This window comes from Aethalodelphis obliquidens, unplaced genomic scaffold (assembly GCF_003676395.1).
Source record: "Aethalodelphis obliquidens isolate GAN/ISIS:26980383/991018 unplaced genomic scaffold, ASM367639v1 scaffold2, whole genome shotgun sequence".
Classification (NCBI taxonomy): domain Eukaryota; kingdom Metazoa; phylum Chordata; class Mammalia; order Artiodactyla; family Delphinidae; genus Aethalodelphis; species Aethalodelphis obliquidens.
Genome location: NW_020837946.1, coordinates 19,255,061 through 19,276,433, shown reverse-complemented (window position 1 = coordinate 19,276,433; position 21,373 = coordinate 19,255,061). Strand labels below are relative to the sequence as shown.

The following is a 21,373-nucleotide window of genomic DNA, read 5'->3' as shown; positions in this document are numbered from 1 at the left end:
CACATTGTGCTCTCTGCAAATGGCACCCTGCTAGGGCTGTACAGTGTCAAACCTGCCCATCTGGGAGTGGTGACCTTGAACTGCTTTACCTAAATATAGACTGTCTGGGTGGAAGGGAGCTTAAAAAATTCACTTATAGACTGACCTCCCCTTTTGACAGTTGAGCTACTTGTTGCCCAGAACAGGTGGACACTTGCCAAAGGTCTTGAACTACAGGTGATGGAAGCAGTGCTGAACCCAGGTCTCCAGGTTCCTCATTCATTCCCCTCTTTGCTGTACTGGGACACCTCCTCACAAGTCGCTGGGGAACCTAATTCCCACAGGACAAATTGCAGGGTTCGCCATTGTGCCCACGACCTTTTTCTTCCACACGTGTAGGTAAAGATTCAGGGAGAAAGAAGACCTGGTTTTGAGAGAGACCCAGAGGGTAGTTCCAAAGTTGCTCCGTCACTTATTCATTTATTCCCAACCATCACGTGAAGCAGGTAAACGTTTGGAGCTCATTTAGTGGTAAACATTAACATGATTAAAGCTTCTTGCAAGAGTTTTTAATGCCACGAAGTCCTAACAGCCGCACAGAGAGGGGGTTTTTTACATTTTTTTAACAGCTTCTTTGAGATGTAATTGACATACCAAAAAAGCTGCAGGTGTTTAATGTAAACAATTTGATGAGTTTGGACATATGATTACACCCATGACCATCACCATAATCAAGATAATAAACGTATCCCTCACCTCAGAAAATTTCCTTGTGTCCCTCTGTGCTTTTGCTTTTTTGTTGTTTTGGGTTTTGTTTTTTGTTTGTTTGCTTTTTGTGATAAGAACACAATATTTGAGATCTACTCTCTTAACAAAATTTTAAGTGCACGATATCATATGGCTAATTATGGACACTATATTGTACAGCAGATCTCTATAACTAATTCATCTTTGAGATGCATTTTTTCAATCCAGCAGATTAGAAAATGTTAATTTTTTTTATTATACCAGTGTTAGGAAGAAAAGGGAGAAATTGAAATTCCAAACATGGATTTTGTAAGGCACAGAGAGATTTTTTTTTACCTAAAAGCATAAACATAAAGGACGTTTCAAAAGAAAAACTCAACTAAAGCATGGTGAAACAAGGCATAATTAAGGAACCATCATTAACAGGTAAGTATTGGAAGAAAGGTACCAACCCGTACCTTGAGGTGGTTTAGCAGAGTGCTTGAAGGGGTAGGCCCTGGGGTCAAATCCCTGCATGCACATCCCGACTCTAGTTAAACTCTTGTGTCTCAGTTTCCTCCTCTGTAAAATGGGCTAAAAAGTAATTCACGAGAGCTAGCCCCATAGGGTAGTCTAGTGATTAAATTAGTTATTTACTACATATAAAGCACTTAGCTCAATAATAGACCATGGAAAGCTTTCAATAAATGTTAGCTCTTAGGGAATTCCCTGGCGGTCCAGTGGTTAGGACTTGGTGCTTTAACTGCCGAGATCGTGGGTTCAATCTCTGGTCAGGGAACTGGGATCCCACAAGCCACACAGCAAGGACAGAAAAAAAAAAAAAAAGTTAGCTATTAATACTTATTTAAATCTTTAATTTTTTTCCAACTTATGGATGTAGTAATTTGGACTAAACTTTATGCATAGCAATTTTCATATAAAGTTCAAATGAGTTCCTAGCTATAGTGTTAATACAAAACGTACACAGCCACCATCCACTTGCCTGTCATATAAAGGCGGTGATGTTTTTCAAATCTGTTCTAAAATCTGATGTGTTCTGCCTTTAGCCATTCACTTATTTACATCAGCTACTAAGTGAAATTAGGCAATTTTCATCTAGGAAGTCACAACCCTGTAAACTTGTAGAAAACTAAGCCTAAATTATGCAGTTTCCCGAGGGCTGATATTCATGGAACTCTGATGAACAGTGAGGAACATACTGCCACCAGAATAAGCCAACTGTGGTATTTTCTTTTTTCCCATCTTATGCCTGAATCCAGCCCCTCAAAAAACCTGCATGTGGTGGATGGAGACTAATGGGCTGTTTCACTCATTCATTTAAAAGTTAATCTATCCCCATTTTAGACCTAGCTATTCCTCCAAATCTAGAGGGAAAGAGGTGAAAGGTTCAGTGACCCCATGGTGTAGGGGAGAGATAGACCAGAAATCAATTAACACAACCCAAATGTGATAAGCGTTAGAGACAAGTTATGCAATGGTCTTATGGGAACACATGGAGGGACTCGTAACTCAGCCTGGGGAGGCTTTCTGGAAGGTCTAACTCTTGACCTACCTTTTGAGGGATGAATAGAATTTAGCCAACTGGAGATGCAGGGAAGAACATGCAGCAAAGGGGAACAGTATATGCAAAGGCTCAGCAATGTTACAGTTTAGAGACTTTTGTATGGGTCATACAGAAGTCTCTAACCCAAGCCTCACTTCTCCAAGCTACGTGTGTTCTACCTCCCCGGCCAAAGCAGAGCTAACCAGAGTTGCTTTCCTGGAAATGGGAGACTGGGATGTTACCTGAGCTTTTCAATTGATTTGGGGTGATGTAAACTCATGGATAGCTGTGGACAGAAAGAAGCAGAGAAAGCTGGTGTACCTAGAAAGAGGAGTGAAATAGACCTGCTAAATGAAATAGAGATGAAGAAGTGTGTTCATCAAAAAGAGAGAGCCCAAGTAAGGAGCCACCTTCCTGCTCCTCCTAGTACTGGTCCCTCTTAGAATCTCATGACCCTTGGGGTCCATCAGATACCCTTGGGATCCTGTCACTAAATTCCCTTTAGGCTTCTGCCTCTTTAAAGCATATTTCTGTTACTTACAACCAAAGAAATCTAGCCTAAGGCAGCCAGTATGAGGTATTCAGGGAAATTTAAGGAATCCAGTATGGCCAAAGCAAAGGCTATACCAGATGTGGGTATGCCATATCGAGACCTGGGCCAGCAGGCAAGGCCTAACGGCAGAGGGCCTTGGTGCTGTGCTAAAGTGTGGAAACTTCATCCCACAGGCAACAGGAGCTTTAAGCAGATGAACACTGCAATCAGATTGCTCCCTGAGTGGTATATGGATAGACCGAGAGGGGTTGAGGATCAAGGCAGGAGTCCAGTTAGGAAGAAGAAATGGTGAGTGTCTGGGCAAAGTAATGACAGAGGGGGTGAAGATCAGGGCTTGAGTTTAAGAGATCTTTAAGGGCAAAACAACAGGACTTGGGCTTCCCTGGTGGCGCAGTGGTTGAGAGTCCGCCTGCCGATGCAGGGGACACGGGTTCGGGCCCTGGTCCGGGAAGATCCCACACGCCGCGGAGCAGCTGGGCCCGTGAGCCGTGGCCAGTGAGCCTGCGCGTCCGGAGCCTGTGCTCTGCAACGGTAGAGGCCACAACAGTGAGAGGCCCGCGTACCGCAAAAAAAAAAAACAGGACTTGGCTGTGAATTGGATAGGGGTGGGGTAGTGAGAAGGAGGGAGTCAAAAGGATTCTTCAACCTATAACTTGGACCAACGGCTTGAAGGAAGCAGGTTTTGGAGGGAAGACGCTGCTTTAACTTTGAATTTGTGGTGCGGGTACAAGGAGGCATGTCAGTGTGCATTGGAATCCAGCTCTGGAAGCCCAGGGAAAATGGGCTACAATCTCCACATTTTGGGGAGATAATTCTCACAGAGACAGCAGATCATTCAAGCCACAGAAGTAGATGATGTCATTCAGGGAAAGCAGACAATAGGGAAAGGGCAGAAAAGGGGGAGGAAGAGGATTTGGAAGAACGTCAGCATTTAAAAGACTGAAAGAGGAAAGGGGTCTTCCAAAAAGACTGAAAAGAAGGCAAAGATGCAGGAGGAAAGCAGGAGCCCAGAGAAAACAGAACTTTAAGAAGGAGGAAGTGTGTGGTGAGTGGGGAAATAACAATGATGCTCTTCTGCACTCCTCATGGGACAGAAATCTGACTCCTTTTCTCTTTTTGAGCTCTTTCTTTGTTTACACCTGTCTGTGTACAGCCAGTGAGAATGCAGTGATTCAGCACCTCAGGAAAGTTCTCCAGGATCCTCTTCCCACCTGCTCCCTTGAGGCTCCCGGGCCATGTTGCCAAGCCGGCCTTCACCCTCAGCCAATTCCAGCTCAGCCACCTGGAAAGGAACAGGGCCAGGTTATCCACGTATGTTGCTTGCACTGCCAAAGTCTCCCGGCTTTTCTCATGTTCACTCCCAGCCCCACCTCCCTAACATTCAGGTGAGAGTCCACAGGCCAGGGCTGGTCTTAATTGCAGCACCCACTCCCACTGCCCCCAGTTCTGAGTGATGGCCTTCTGCAGACCCATGAGTTTTACTCTTGTCCCCTAGGGATGAGCTCATTCCCTAAAGGGCCCTTGACCATTCATTCCTTTCATTTGTGCCCGGACTTACCCCAACCCCAGAGTCAGCCCAGGTCAGGATCCAGCTGAGACTCCGCTAAATGTTCCTCAGCTCCCTTCACAGGCTTAAAGCAGCCTTTGAGCAGTGAGACTCAGAGCTTAGCTGCAAAGTGGAGCAGAGAAATAGGACCATAGCTGATAGCACTGTGGGGTCAACAAGAGTTATTATAAGATGAGAGCTTGTATGTTAATGGCAATGACCTGGGAGAAGAAGAAAAAAATGGATGTTGGAAGAACATGAAGGAAGACCATTGGTCCCCTTTCCAGCTGTGTTTTCATCTCAGAACAGCCCGATGTCTTTGAAAGCAGTATATCCTATCTCTCCTATTAGCCCCTGACCCTGTGATATCATGCAGAAGCACTACCCTTAAAGTTAGATTTGGGATTACTTGCCTGTTCCTCAACTGACACAACTCTCTAAGACTCTCTGCTCTGATAATAATGTCTGCCATTTTTCAAGGCCCTAGTCTATTCCAAGAACCTGGCATCCATTACCTTGAACCTTGACAAGCTTCTAATGCTACTGAGCCTTCAAGGAACCAGGGGTCAGAGAAGTTAAGTGATTGCTCAAGACCATACAACTCAGGATAGACTAAGACCCAACCTGACTCAAAGCCCCCTGGGGCTCTCACTCCACCAGTGCTTCACGTATCATGAGCAGTTGAGAACCCAGACTCTGAAAGCAGTTAATCCTTGATTTAAACTCCAATTTACCACTTATCTGCTGCTGTGTTACCTTGGACAAGGTACTTAATCTCCTTGGGCCTTATTTTCCTCATCTATAAGACAGGATAATAATAATTCCTACCGTAAGGTCTTGGTAAGCTTTCAATGAAATAATTCATGTAAAAAATGCTTTTCACGGAGCCTGGCACATCTTAGGTCTGCAGTTACCAGCAGACACATCTGTTAGTAAGAGGCTAAGCTGACGTGTTGGATTGTAGTGTGCAAGTTTGCTCATGACCCTGAAGGCTCAGAAAGAGAGGCTCTTCTGTGCAAGAGAATGATTTCAAAAACCCATTATGTTTCTAGGCTTAATAACTGAAAGAAATGTATTCCCCTCACCAGGGGTATTTGCTGTTTTTCCAAGGGGCCTGCCAAGCACAAAGGAATGAATTGCTGACAGTTGAGGGAGGAAAGTGCTGGAGGGTGAGTTGCGGGGGAAAGGAGGAATAAGAAAAGAGAGGGGGAAGGAAGGAGGCCTCTCTAGAAATTTTCATGTCAAGCCTGGTCAACAGCTGCCCAGAAAGCATACATTAAGAAGTGATCTTCTATGAAGCACCTAATTACTAAGGTTCATATTCTGAGCAAGGATAGAAGTTTCATATCAAGTTCACATCTGTAGAGGTATAGATTCTTCAATAGAGCATCTCGTCTTAGAACTAGAAACCTAATTCAACCTCATTTCATGGAAGAGGAAACTGAGCTCAGAAAGGTTTTTTGTTTGTTTATTTTTTGTTTCTTTTTACTCCTAAAAGAGCAAATATTTATTGAGCTCCTATGTGCCAGCAGAAAGTTTAAATGAATATTCTAGGTCACACAACGACTAAGTCTTTTTTTACTTTCTTTTATTTAATTAGAAACATTTTTTCCCAAATCTTCAGATTCAGCTTGTGGCTCACTAGAACCCCCAGACAGATCTCTTTGTCCTGATCACCTTGACACTATAGGAAATTTCATGAACTCCTCACATATCCTCCATTCACAAGTTTCCTTGTCCCCTAAGTTTCATTTCTACAGTACCTGTCCTTATTTTAAGGGTCTGGCACAAAGTTGGGTGCATAATAGGCATTTGATACATAATCAGCTAACTGGCCATTTGATTCCTATTTATGAACATATGTTTTTCTATAACATCTTGGCGAATGGGCACAGGGGACAGTGCCTGCAGAATATCATCAGGATCCCAGCTAGGGGGAGTGTACAAGGACGCTGGCAAAGTGGGGAGCCCTGCACTGTGTGGCCCTTAGGCCTTACTTGTTTAGCCTCTCTCCACCTTCAACACTCTCAAAGTTGGAGCAAAGCCAGCTCTTTTGGGAAAACAGTCTTGTTTACAACATGGGAACCAAGAGAAGTACGGATGTGGCCTCATAGGTTTCTGTTGGGCAATCCGATTTCTTCCCATGTCGGAAGTGACTGGATTTCCCCAGAAGCACCTCCCCACTTACCTTCTATATCTTACTTCTTTCACCCTGCTGATTTGAACCTGGCTAAGAGAAGGGCATGATAATCCTGAGATACTGCAGGGTCATTCACCTCCAACACATACATACACATGCACAGGGGCATATGCAGCAGATACATAGAGGCTGTGAGTTAACTAGACATTTGGTCAATGTGTCCTCCAGACTGACATTAAAATTCACTGGGAGAAAGTTTTAACTACACTTATCTTTAAGGAAAGGAAATAATGAATGGGAAGAGACTGATTGATTTTATGTGTTATTTGAATTTTTACTGATATCCTATTATGATATTGTTCTGAGGAGCAGGGGAAGCAACAGTACACACACACACACACACACACACACACGTTGAAATGTTAGATAACATATATTTTAAATTTTTAAAATATATATCTGCGATCAAAAGCAAAGGGGGAGGGACTTCCAAGGTGGTCCAGTAGTTAAAATTTTGCCTTCCAATGCAGGAGGTGTGGGTTAAATCCCTGGTTGGGGAGCTAAGATCCCACATGTCTTGAGGCCAAAAAACCAAAACATAAAACAGAAGCAATATTGGAACAAATTCAATAAAGATTTTAAAAAGGATCCACATCAAAAAACCTAAAAAAAAAAAAAAAAGGCAAAGGGGGTTCTCTAAATGCCAGATATGAAAAGGAAACTTAGAGATGTACAGACTTAATCAAGAAGCAGGAGTTGAAGCCACAGGAACCCAGAGGATGCTAGAAATGGTTGTGCATCTCAAGGATGAGAATGCTAACACCAGTGGTCTACAGACCCTGGTACAGCAGGGAACTGGAACTGGATTCCCTGCAAAAAGCCAGGAACCAGAGAAGAGCTGACCCACCCTTGCCTGGGGATAGAAAAACATTTGCCAGCTATGAGACATGACCCCAAAGTGAGCAGCCTGCCCTAGACATGGGGGAAAGATGGCCACCTGAGGGACAATCCAGACTTACAAGTCCTGAGCAGAAAATGGTGAGGATCCAAATATGCCCTTTGGGATGATGTGGAAACCTAGGACAAAGAAATAACAATAAAAATTACCAAAAATGCTATGAACCATATGACCCAGTAGGGCCCCAGCAAGGACAGCCATGACACTGCCCCTGTGTAGATTTCTTCATAATCCCAGACACATGCAAGACTCCCATGGGAAAAAAAAGTGCTCTTCGATAGATGAGCTCATAATCGAATATTACAAAGAACTAATAAAAACTACAATCAACAGTCAGCCAACATAACAAAAAGGAGAATTCACACCTGAGGAACTAAAGTTAAAATAAGACAATCTGGATGAGACTTTAAAATAAGTATGTTTTTTAAATCCAGGGGACTTATTATATCAAAAATGGAGGACTGGAGAAATGTTTTTATATCTGCTCCCTCTCAAAAATCCACTACAAATTACACTAAAGAGATTTTATTTAAGGCATATTCCCACACAGTACAAGAAAAAAGAGAACGTGAAGGAAAATAAAAGATAAGAGATTTTTTTAATGGAAGTCAGAAAGTAGAAGTCAAGTTGTAACTGAGTTATCAGACTAAAAGAAAAACACAGAGACAGTAAGGGAGTTAAAGAAATCTTCACAAAAACCATAATATTCTTAGAAAGATAAAAGGAAATATTACATCCATGAGGCAAAAAAGAAGTGCCATAAAAGGAAACATTAGAGAACAAAAAAAGCCTATTGGAAATTTAAAATATGATAGTGGAAATTTTAAGTTCCAATTAAAAAGCTGAGGAATAAAGTTAAGGGTAATTTCATGGAAAGTGAAAAGATTAAGATTAAAAAAACAGGAAAAATTGAAAAAATATTAGAAAATCAACCTTGGGGGTTCAACAGTCAAATAAAAGGAATCCTGGGAAAAAAAAGAGAATGGGAAATGTGAGAGGGAAAATATCAAAGAAATAATACAAGAAAATTTCACAGAACCTGAGTTTCCAGATTAAAAGCACTCACCAGGTGCCCAACAAAATGAATGAGAAAAGAACCCCCAGCAAGGCACATCATCCTGCATTCTAATACTGAAAAGATAAAGAGAATATCCTAAAAGTTTCTAAGAGAAAATTCAGTCACATAAAATAGATTAAGAATAGAATAACATCATAAGTGTCAACAGCAACCCTACAAGCTAGAAGAGATTAAGAAAAGCCTGCAAAATGAAATTAAGAAAAGCCTGAAGGACAATGAATTCTATCCTTGAATTCAATACTCAGCCAGAATACCAATCACATGTGAGAGTAGAATAAAGCCTTTTCTGAAAATTCAGGATTTCTAAAAAGTTATCCACTATGTATCTTTTCTCAGAAAAATCCAGTAGTACAACAAAATAAAGGAGTAAACCAAAATTATGATAGTTCACATTTATATAGCACCTGTGGTATAATAGACATTCTTCTAAATGGTGTGTGTGTGTGTGTGTGTGTGTGTGTGTGTGTGTGTGGTCATTTAATTTAATCCTCATAGGAATTAGCTGAACATCATCATTATCCACATTTTACAAGGTAGTAGAGGGAGGTTAAATGATCTGCCCTTAGTCACAAAGCATGTAAGCAGCAGTAGTCTGGCTCCAGAGGCCATGCCCTTAAAGAAAGAGGAAGATTTAACACCCACTCATGAAAGGAACTTCCTCAACCTGATAAAGGGTCTCCATGAAAAATCTTTAGCTAACATGATGTCTAATAGAGAAAGACTGAATGCTTTACCCTAAGACTAGGAACAGGGCAAACTCTTACAACTTCTATTCTGCATTGTACTGGAGGACCTAGCCAGTGAAATAAGGCAAGAAAAGTAAATAAAAGGCATAAATAAAAGGAAGAAATGACTGTCTTTATTCTCAGGTGACATGATTGCGTACACACAAAATCCAAAAGAATCTTTAAAAATAAAACTACTGGAACTAATAAGTGAATTTACCAAGATCCCAGAATACAAGGTCAATATGCATAACTCAATTATATTTCTCTATAATAAGAAAAACCTGGAAAATTTTTAAAAATTAAATACCATTTATAATAGCATTTAAACAACCATAAAATACTTAGAGATAAATCTAACAAAATATGTACAAGATCTATGTACTGAAAACTACAAAACACAGCCAAGACAAAATAGAAAAGACCTAATAATTGGAGAAAGCTGCCATGCACATGGATTGGAAGACTGAATGTTATTAAGACGTCAACTTTTTCCAAACTGATCTATAGATTCAACATAATGCAGATCAAAATCCCAGCAGGACATTTTATAGAAATTAGCAATCAGATTCTAAAATTTATCTGGAAATGTAGTTAAAGCTTTTTAGAAAAAAAGAGCAGGCATAGTAACCTGCCCAGATTGGAACAGGGGTATAAAGGGCTCTAGGCAAGGGCTCTCCAAGAAAGAAAAAAAAGTTATAGATTATCTGATGTTTATTACCTTGATTATCTGATGACTGTGAATGTATTGAGGGAGACATTTGAGAGTGATGTAATGAAAAGTACATGGACAAATCCTATCATTAATTCTAAGGAAAACAAAACTTGGACAAAAAAAGGAAGTGTAAACATTGCACCCAACTGTGAAGTGTTTTTTTATATAGTCATTTTAACTAAAACATTGAATGCTGATTTAACCAAAAAAGTGTGTTATCCATGTCCTGGAAGAAAGGAAGAGGCAGTATTTGTGTTTGCTTGGACAGGAGTAAAAGCAAGAGAGAGTGTGAGAGAGTTGTTAAATCTTCATAAGCCAAAATTGAAAGTCAATAGATGATATCTAAAACTCAGAAAAAAACCTCAAGAGCTAGCAGAATAAGCACGATATTTAGAAATATGTAGACCTCTATTGAATGAAACAGCTATGCGAGTTGAAATTTGTTGCCTTTGGACTTCCCTGGTGGCGCAGTGGTTAAGAATCTGCCTCCCAATGCAGGGGACACAGGTTCAATCCCTGGTCCAGGAAGATCCCACGTCCTGTGGAGCAACTAAGCCCATCATGCGCCATAACTACTGAGCGTGCGCTCTACAGCCCACGAGACACAACTACTGAGCCCGCGCGCCACATCTACTGAAGCCCAAGCGCCCATGCTCCTCAACAAGAGAAGCCCACTGCAATGAGAAGCCCACACATCGCAACAAAGAGTAGCCCCCGCTCGCTGCAACTAGAGAAATCCTGCGAGCAGCAACGAAGACCCAACACAACCAAAAATAAATAAATAAATTTATTTTACAGGAAGAAAGTTGTTGCCTTTGCCTGGGGGAAGTGGGGCAGGAGGGCTGCTTCTGGTTTTCATTATAAGCTTTATAAAGCTATTTCACTTTTTTAAACAATGTAGGTGAAATACTTTGATAAAAAAGAAAAACTAATTTAGAAAGTTTGCATTAACATATTCCGCTTATTTTTATTTTTTTAATTCTTTAATTCATTTCTACCTTCAGGCTTGGAAGAAGAATCCTGAGTTTAAAAACAGAATACCAGGATAGATAAAAACAGTCGTGGTGAGGGCTCAGCTGTGAGCCACTTTTGGCTTTCTGGGTCACACCCAGAGATCTTTGGCCTCTCCAACCTCTGCATAGAAATAGCAAAGGCTGTACAGGCATACCTCCTCGTTTCACCGTGCTTCGCTCTTTTGCTCTTCATAGATACTGCGTTTTTCACAAATTGAAGGTTGGTGGCAACCCTTACCCAGAGCAAGTTTATTGGTGCCATTTTTCCAACAGCATTTGCTCACTAGTGATCTTTGCTGTTACAGTTGCAAAAAGATTATGACCCACTGAAGGCTCAGATGATGGTTTGCATTTTTTAGCAATAAAGTATTTTTAATTAAGATATGTACATTTTTTAGACATAATGCGATTGCACAGTTGATAGACTACAGTATAAACATAACTTTTATATGCACTGGGAAACCGAAAAAAACAAAATTCAGGTGATTCACTTCATTTCTATATTCGCTTTATTGTGGTGGTCTGGAGCCAAACTTGTAATATCTCCAAGTTATGCCTGAACTCTTCATTATTTCTTGGTTCATGGTTATCTCTTGGAATATATCTCTGGGAAGACCCTTAGACCAAAGAGGAGACGGTCGATTTATTTCATCTGCATCTATGAGTCTTTTCAGCCGCTGGAAGACCCTAATTAAAATGCAAGTTGCTGGGAAAGGAGCAATCTTAAACCCCTATGGAATAAAATACAGATTATCCATTAATATTTTTGCTGGAACCACTAAGAATAGGCCACTTGATAGGGAGGCAAGGGGTGGTGAAGAGGCTGTGGTTGCTAAGAAGGGGAACAGTGTAGGGGGAAATAGTATAATTCAATGTTATTACTTGGAGGCTGGAACATTTTAACCAAGCCCACAAAGCAAATTTTCAAAATTTAAAATCAGCAAGCATTGGGACTTCCCTGGCAGTCCAGTGGTTAAGACTCCGCACTTCCACTGCAGGAGGTGTGGGTTTCTATCCCTGGTTGGGGAACTAAGATCCTGCATACCTCATGGTGCAGCCAAAATATAAAAAAATAATTTTTAAATAATTTTAAAAATCAGCAAACATTGTGCAAAACATACCGTCACATCCCAATCCCTGTCCCCTGTATAATCCTTGTTGTTTACCCCATACCTAACCCCAGTTCCATCCCTGACTCTCTCCCATCTCTGATCACCCCCCACTCCTCTCCTAAGGTGCACCCCACCCCTGATCCCAGCCCCATCCTGGACATGGAGCTCCTCCCCAAGGTGAACCATCTCCCTAACCTTGAACAGATGTCTAATCCTTACCCTATCTAGTGATCGGAACACCAGTTTCTGATATTTTCATATACTGTGTTACTTCAGTACCAACACCTTGGCATTCTTACAGATCTGAAATCCAAATCATTGAGCTGTACCCAGAGAATTACACACTGCATTAAAAAATCTAACTAAACAATGTTGCATTTGTTTGAAGAGAGTTCTGACTACATCCCTGACCTGTTTAAAACACTTCCAAGTTATTTATTGCTGTTTGATTCCCACTTCACAGGTTACTAGTGAGGCCAAGCATCTTTTCAGATGTGTATTAGTCATTTGTATTTTCCCAGACCCGATCTGGATCCTTATTTACTTACTGAGACCCCTGATGGAGTTGTCTTTAGGGCAGCAGAGGATGAAGGGAGGTGAGCACTGAGTCACACAGTAGGAGAGATGGAGAGGGGATTAAGGGAAGGAGTGAGAGGAGAGGGAAGTCCCTATTGAATAGTCTTGGCACCCTTGTTTAAAGTTATATGACCAGGGACTTCTCTGGTGGCGCAGTGGTTAAGAATCTGCCTGCCAATGCAGGGGACACGGGCTCGAGCCCTGGTCCAGGTAGATTCCACATGCTGCAGAGCAACTAAGCCCGAGCACCACAACTACTGAGCCAGCACTCTAGAGTCCGTGAGTCACAACTACCGAGCCCATGTGCCACAACTACTGAAGCCCGAGCGCCTAGAGCCCATGCTCCGCAACGAGTGAAGCCACTGCAGTGAGAAGCCCGCGCACCACAATGAAGAGTAACCCCCACTCGCCGCAACTAGAGAAAAGCCCATGCGCAGCAACGAAGACCAAACGCAGCCAAACACATTTTTAAATAAATAAATAAAGTCATTTGACCATTTATGGTTTATTCTGGGCTCTTTATTCTCAGGTCCTTTTTATCCTTTGGCTCCACCAGCCTAAGTGTGTTGGGCACACTTTTTGTCTCATTGTCACAAAGTGACTGGCTCATCTCTACACATCATATCCTATAACCGTATTCACAGGCAAGAATCAAGGATATGTATGTGTGTGTGTGTCTTTTAAATCAGGAATATATCCCAGGAGTCCCCTGGCCCCAGTAGACTTCCTCTTAAGCAAGAGTGCACTGAAGCCAGTTTGTGGAAGCAGATTATTACACTATCTAGATTTTGTGAGCTTGTTGCTAAACACCACCACCCCTGAAATCGGCCATGGTAAGAGCATCTAGTTACACCACAGAACATTAAGACTTTCTCCCAGGAAAGTGGTTTACCAGCACACTATTGCCTTTGAGTCTTATTAATCAGAACCAAATGATATGGCCACTTCTAGTTTAAGGGAGTCTTAGAAAGTGAGTATCTGTCATTTTCAGCCTCTCTCAAGGGAGGTGGACTTCGTTAGCTGGCAAGGAAAGGGAGAGTTGGGGAAGCAACCAATGGTGTTTGACACTAATGCCTCCCAATGGTGGGAACTTTTTGTAATCACTTAAAAGAGTGTCTTCAAAGAATGTCTGCCAGAAGACAGAGTGCTGTGGTCTCAGTGGTAGGATGGACTGAGCTCTAGCAGTTGACATGGTAATTACGATAAGAGGTGGGGGCCAGGGCTTTCGAATCCATAGCTGGGGGCCTACTAAGGATGTGGCCTCAGCAACTTCCTGTAACCACAATGGGGGGCTGCCTGGACACAGGGCTGTGAGCAGCCAGAGGACATGCGGCTTGGGGCGGATGCTGAAGGGAAGGGAGGAGCCCTGCGTGCGGTCTCAGAGGGTAGTAGAGGTGTTCCCTGAAGAAGAGCCAACGAAGGAAGGCCTGCCGTCCTTGGCCAAGAACTCCTTGCTGACCAGGCCATGGATGGCCATGATCCTGAGGAGTCCGTGGCGAAACTTCTGGCCAACGAAGACGTAGATGAGAGGATTGAGGCAGCTGTGGAGGAAGCCCAGGATCTCGGTGGCATCCAGGGCCCGGCCGATGTCATTGCGGCGCTCACAGGTCTCCGCGATCACCCGGACCCTCATGAGGGTGTCTGCAACCAGGACCAGGTTGTAGGGCAGCCAGCAGAGCAGGAAGACGAGCACGACAGCAAAGATGACCCGCATGGCACGGTGCTTCTGCCCCATGTGGGCCGCAAAGAGCGTGCGCAGGGTGAGTCCGTAGCAGATGAGCATTACCAGCAGGGGCAGCAGGAAGCCAAAGGTCTGGGGCAGGACCCGCATCACCATCCGCCACTTTGTTGTATTGGCACCCATGTCCTCGTAGCAGACTGGGCTGGAATAGGGTGGTTGATAAGCCTCACGGAAGGCGAAGATGGGCAGGGCCAGGATCAAGGACAGGACCCAGATGCCTAAACATATGAACCTGACCCAGTGCCGCTTCTGGGTCAGCGTGCGTGTGGCATGGACAATGGCCAGGTAGCGGTCCACGCTGATGCAGGCCAGCAGTAGAATACCACTGTAGAAGTTGACTTCCTTCAGGAGTGAGACCACCTTGCACAGGGCTGTGCCAAAGATCCAGCCCTTTGCCTTGGAGGTGGCCCAGACAGGCAAGGTCAGGGCGAAGAGCAGGTCAGCCATGGCCAGGTTCAGCAGGTAGACATCGGTGACAGAGCGGCCCACCCGGCTGTATAAGATGACCAGCATCACCAGGGAATTTCCCAGGAGGCTCAGCAGGAAGACCAGGGCATAGATGACGACCACGGCATACTTGTTGAGCGTCTCAGTGTCCATCTTACAGGGACTATAACGATGTCCTTCTGTGGGTGGCGTGCCAGTGAAATTTGCAAACTCATCCTCAAACAACTCCCACAAATCAGTGTAATTAAATAAATCATTCAGGATGATAGTCATGGTTTGATCTGGTTGAAAGATTAGAAGGAAGGAAAGGTGATTTAGTAACTCAGATTCAAGTCACTCTCATCAAGGATGTGATAACAGGACTTCCCTGGTGGCGCAGTGGTTAAGAATCCGCCAGCCAATGCAGGGGACACAGGCTCGAGCCCTGGTCCAGGAAGATCCCACATGATGCAGAGCAACTAAGCCCGTGCACCACAACTACTGAGCCTGAGCTCTAGAGCCCATATGCCACAACTACCGATCCCACATGCCACAACTACTGAAGCCCACACACCTAGAGCCTGAGCTCTTCCAGAAGAGAAGCCACTGCAATGAGAAGCTTGCACACCACAACGAAGAATAACCCCTGCTAACCACAGCTAGAGAAAGCCTGTGCAGCAATGAAGACCCAATGCAGCCAATAAATGAAGGAAGTATGTAAGTAAGTAATTAAAAAGGACGTGATAGTGGTTACTGGGATATCTTCTGCTTCTCTGCTAGTTTGGTAGCCAGAGATCCCTTCTTTCATCTCTATCTCTGTCTGCTTTAGAGATCATCTTCACCGTGTTGTCAGCTTTCCATAACTCCGAGGCTTGACTGTGGGATAAGATGGACTACAGGGAAAAACCTCTGCTGTTGGTCGGCCCTACCACGGCATCGACTCTACCTATAATACTGCCTCTGTGCTCTCTTTGGCTTTCTCCATCCTCAGCCATGTCTGTGCATTCAGATGGGAGGACCAGCTTGGTCCTATACATTCATGGGAGGGCCAGAATCAGGCAAAATGGAAGGAGGCAAACCTTCCTCAGATGTCTTCATCTGTTCAGATGTCCCTTTCTATGTTATTTCCCCTACGTGCCGTGCAGCCTGTGAGATCCCAGTTCCCTGACCAGGGATCGAACCCAGGCCCCAATAGTGAAAGCGCTGAGTCCTAACCACAGGACTGCCAGGGAATTCCCTTCCTGATTCTTGTTTAACCTTCTTAAAATCTACTGAGGGAAGAAAATGATAGCAATGGATTGCATTAAAGTGTATTTTAAAGGACTTTCCTGGCGGTCCAGTGGTTAAGACTCCATGCTTCAATCCCTGGCTGGGGAACTAAGATCCCACATGCCATGCGGCGCAGCCAAAAAAAAAAGGTGTATTTTAAGCCTTTTCTCTAAGGGAGCAATAAATGTTTGGGTCCTCTGTCTAAAGGAAGTGTAAGCATTTAAGAGAAGCCCCCATCTTGGTCCATGAAATCACCCCCTAAACAGCCACAGAATCGTTCAACAGTTTTCAAATACCTTTTAAAATCGTGAAACATTTGCTGAAGCAAAATCTTACCAGAAGCCCAATATGTAAAACAGATAAAAGCTCATCTACTGGGGAGGGAGGTTGTGCCGCTCTCTCCAACCAGACAGCCACTACGGAGGTTCCCACAAAACCCTCAGGGCTCTTCCGAGAACAATCTGAAAACCTATAAAAAGTTACCAAGACTGGAAATAAGGATATCTGGTATCCAGTCCTCACTCTATCCTGATTCTGTCATTAATAAGTTACATGACCTTGAATGGGTCCTTTTACCTCTACAGATTTCCATTTTCTCATCCGAATTTAGGGAGGCAGAGTAAATAATCCCTGAGATGCTTCCAAGTCTGAGGTTCTATGAGTTCATTTCGATTCACACATTTTAATACCCCTGCCAGGACTGCATTTTCACAGAAGACAAAGTCTTAGGGCAAAGCAATAAACATCAGATTGGGGAAAGTCATCCTCTTCCCTGTAAAAAGGAGAGGTATGAAAGGAGGAGATGAGACGGCTGCGGCCCCCTTGTCACCGTGTATAAGGACAGGGTTGAATACACGGTCGCAAGGGAGGAGGCAGGGAGTCAACTGAGCAGAAGTCACAGGTCCCAGACAAATGGATGCATTTTCTAAAATACAGTCAAACCAAGTCACCCTGCCCCAAAGAAAGTCCTGGCAAACAGAGGTGGCTTCCTACCTGAGTCACTGGCCATGTGTGTCCAACTGTAAGAGCCTGGAATTCAGAGACCAGAGTGACTTAACACTGAGAGAGAACTTGATTAATAAAATGAAATAGGGAAGGCACGTCACAGCCCAGCTCCTCCCTGAGCCCTGCCCATGTCTACATTTGGAGAACAGGTTAAGTCAAGTGATCACAGGGCAGCCCATGCCCATGTCTACATTTGGAGAACAGGTTAAGTCAAGTGATCACAGGGCATCAGAGACTCCCAGGGTCCACACGTCCAAGCAGGGGAACCAGGCATGAAGATGGAGTTCAGGGTCCATTATCTGAATTCTCCACTCTGTGGATGACTACTTTTACTGTCTTCCTTTTCTTGCATTTACTTCCATTTATTTCCAGGCAAGATTCCACCTTGCCTGACATGAATAAAGGGCAAAAGACTTGACTTTGCATGGTAGAGACTTCAGAATGAATTCAAAGTAGGAGGGCCTTGTAGGAGTCCTCCACTAGGACTAGGGGGCAACCCAGTGGGAAGGAGGTAGAAGATTGCACTTGACCTGTGTTTGGACAGCAAGCACACAATAATTACTTAAACTCTAGACTTCTTTGGCAAGCTTTGGTGGAGAAAGCTTGTTGGTCCATGAAATCACGCCCTAAACAGTTTTCAACAGTTTTCAAATATCTTTTAAAATTGTGAAACATTTGCTGAAGCAAAATCTTTGTTGGTGGAGCTTTGGAGGGAGAACTAAACCCCCTCCACCGCCAGTCACTCCGTGGTACAATGACTGCCAGCTCACGATTGTTGATTAGAATGGCCCTGAGGCTGGGGGCCACTCCTGGAAATCTGGCTGGACCCCAGGGAGACCATCGGAGCTGAGGCAGTCGGTGAATGGAGGAGTGGGGGTCATGTCATTCTCCCCACTCTCAGTAATGATGGATGGCATCTCTGGGAACCTGCCTCAGCTGCTCCCAGCAGCTAATGTCTGTCCCTTAGCTTTACCTCTGGTACTTTAGTCACTCCTCCATTATAACATGAAGCCTATCATTCTGTAATGATGTGTTTACAAGTCAGCCTGTCCCACTAGACCGTGGGCTGCCAGAGACCCTCTCCAATTTTCTGCCAGGAAACAGTAAGTGCTCACTCAGTGGTTGTAGAATAAATGACGTCAGTCATATCTCCTTTGATTCATGCATCGTGGATCCCCACCATGATTCAGGGTGTCTATCACTTGAAGCCACGCAGTCTATGTAAGGTGTGCCTGAAAGCTGCGCTTCCATACAGCCGAGCTGGTCTGCCTGTCCTTTCCAAACCATCCTCTACTGTTTAGAGTTGGTGCTAACCTATGCAGGCGTAAATCCTGCCCCTACCCTAAGTGCTGAATTTATCATGGCACTGGTACCTACAATTCTGCCACGGGCAAGCATATTTCTTTCTTTTTTTTTTTTTTAAAAATTTAGGTCCTTTATTTTCAGAACTGATTTTGAGAATTTCATTGTATTTCTTAAGGCAACTAGTGTCATACTGGGGGGGCCCTAAGCCACAGTCAGCCAGGACTCACTGAATTGCACATCCATTTGAGGCTTTTGTGTGTGTGTGTGTGTGCTGTACGCGGGCCTCTCACTGTTGTGGCCTCTCCCATTGCTCCGGACGCACAGGCTCAGAGGCCATGGCTCACGGGCCCAGCCGCTCCGCAGCATGTGGGATCTTCCCGGACTGGGACACGAACCCGTGTCCCCTACATCGGCAGGCGGACTCTCAACCACTGCGCCACCAGGGAAGCCCCATATTTCTTAAACTAAGTCATGCTCTCCTCCCGGGTTCTCTTATCCTTTATGAGTAATAGCAGGAAGTGTAAGGAGACAATTGCCCTGGGGTTACCCACACTTTGCTTTTACAAGTGTTGACCAGTTGTGATCTGATGCTTAGACTAGAAAGAACATGAAGATGGCGTAGTCCCTTGAGGGAGCAGACATTACTCCTATTAATCATCTAAGGAAAAGGTAGCTCCTGGAGCAGAAGTTAGGGAACACAAGAGAAAACAGACTGCCCAAGTTGTGTACTGCAAAAGCCTATACACACTCAATGCAAGCTGAGAGAGTATTTGCCACGAGGGGGCAGCAGTCACTGGACACGGAAGTCTTTGCAAGGAAGAGACCCATTGAGAAAGACCAGGGAGAGAGCAGCCTGATCTAATACCTGGTTTTAAGCTCCTCTTCGTGTAAAATTCCCTTCTGCTTTCCCAGGCCCTCAGTCAAGTTGGTTCAGCGTTCGAGTCTATTTCAACTAATCACTGGGGTCCTAGGGAAGGGTCTGGTACTCCCTCAAACCCGAGGAGTAAAAGGGAAGCAACCCCTCTGGATGAGCATGGGAGTGGCAATAGTGCTAACTTAGGTCTCCAGTGGGAAGACGATCTGGAGGACAAGAGTTGAAAAGAATCTTTCCCTTCATGGTGGGAAAGAGCATTTCACTGAAGGAGGGGGAAAGGCACATACAGATGTGCTTGGAATAAAATTTTACCCACTTGAAAATGTTCCAGCAAGTTCGCCCACCCAACGTATCTTCCGTACGTCACTTTCCACTTATAACGGCTCCCTCTTAAATGGATCTATAATGTTCCTAATGGGAGAGCGTTTTTCCATTCTGTGCAGAACATCCAGTGCCACAAAGATTGTTGTGACATGTGCAGCCCAAATGCCAGTCCTCTGGCAAAATGCAGAGGCCTGTTCTTGCCATTCTCTTTTAGAAATGGCAGCTTCTATGCAAGACCATGTGAACAGCACAATATAGCTGTAAGGATATCTATTTCGTCCCTTTGTCAGCTTTGATGCCAGCATCAGCATCTCTTCTCATCCCTGCAGAATAATCCACTTGGACCTGGGGACCAAAGTAGAGGCAAGGGAGGTGGAGGAGAAGGTTCACCCCTCTCCCTGGTGATGGTCCCCGTTGCCATAGTGACAGGTTCAAGGGCAAGTATGTGACCTAAGATGATCCCACTCAGAGCCAAGTTCAGGATGGTTGTTTAATGACTGTGGAAAAGCAAGTATGTAGTCTTGTTGCTGCTGCAAATCATTTTGCTACCATAAATGGCAAACCAATCCAGAGACAAAAACTAACACGTGGAGGAGGACAGATCAGAGATAATCACAGAAAAACAGAGCCAGGGCCCTGAACATACCATGCCCAGAGGTCTTCTTCTCTGTGTACTTTTCAGTTACATGAAGCAATAAATTGTCTTTGTTGTTAAGCCCAGTTCAAATGGAGTTGTCTGGTACACGCAACCAAAACTGTGACCAACTGAGAGAGTTCTGGAACCCGACAGTGATCTAGGATGAGAGGAGAGGGGAAGGAATGTCAGTGTGACACTGGGTCCAGGCAGACAGTCAGGTAACGGCAGGACTTGACAGGGGTGTGTCCTGGGGGTGCAGACCTCCCAGCCCTGGTTGCCAGCCTCTGGTGGAAGCCAGAGAGGAACCTTGGAGAGTGAGCAGGTGAGACCCCAGCTGAGGACACTCTCCTGAATGAACTCAGAAATCCTCACGAGGGACCCAGAAACCCCTGCTTTGGAGGAAGACAGACCACGATTCAAACGTCGGCTTTCCTTTAACAGTTTTTGACCTTGGACACGTTTCTTAGCATGTATCAAAATATCCTTATATGGGCTTCCCTGGTGGCGCAGTGGTTGAGAGTCCGCCTGCCAATGCAGGGGACACGGGTTCGTGCCCCAGTCCGGGAAGATCCCACATGCCGTGGAGCGGCTGGGCCCATGAGCCATGGCCGCTGAGCCTGCGCATCCGGAGCCTGTGTTCCACAACGGGAAAGGCCACGGCAGTGAGAGGCCCGCGTACCGCAAAAAAAAAAAATCCTTAACCATAAAAATGGGGATACTTGGGACTTCCCTGGTAGCACAGTGAATAAGACTCCGTGCTCCCAATGGAGGGGGCCCGAGTTTGATCCCTGGTCAGGAAACTAGATCCCAAATGCCACAACTAAGAGTTCGCATGCCACAAGTATGGAGCCCCCCTGCCGCAACTAAGACCCGGTGCAACCAACCAGATAAATCAATTCTTTTTTTTAATGGGGATACTTGCCTCATGGAGCTATGTGACAATGAAATGGGGTAAGATCACAGGCTCTAGAACCAAATCACCTCGGTGCAAATCCCAGCTCTGTCTCTGGCCAGCTGTGTGCATTGGGAAGCTAGATACCCACTCTGTCCTCAGTTTTCTCCTCTGTAAAATGAGACTGAAAGCAGGAGCCAGCTCATAGGGTTGGT

At 44.5% G+C, this 21,373-nt stretch overlaps 1 protein-coding gene and 1 long non-coding RNA gene across 2 annotated transcripts; both read right to left on the bottom strand.

Annotated features, from left to right (window-relative positions):
- Positions 1-1,458: 1,458 nt before the first annotated feature.
- LOC113628304 (uncharacterized) lies at positions 1,459-10,532 on the bottom strand. Its single transcript, XR_003435980.1, has 3 exons — positions 7,528-10,532; positions 4,034-4,104; positions 1,459-1,504 (listed from the first exon to the last, which is right to left on the bottom strand). It is a non-coding gene; the product is annotated as an uncharacterized LOC113628304 (long non-coding RNA).
- Positions 10,533-13,174: 2,642 nt separating this feature from the next.
- Positions 13,175-17,221, bottom strand: CXCR1 (C-X-C motif chemokine receptor 1). Its single transcript, XM_027121698.1, has 2 exons — positions 17,115-17,221; positions 13,175-15,154 (listed from the first exon to the last, which is right to left on the bottom strand). Exons 1-2 carry the CDS (start codon positions 17,128-17,130, stop codon positions 14,064-14,066), a joined length of 1,107 nt encoding a protein of 368 aa, XP_026977499.1. The 5' UTR covers positions 17,131-17,221; the 3' UTR covers positions 13,175-14,063.
- Between the last annotated feature and the right edge of the window lie 4,152 nt (positions 17,222-21,373).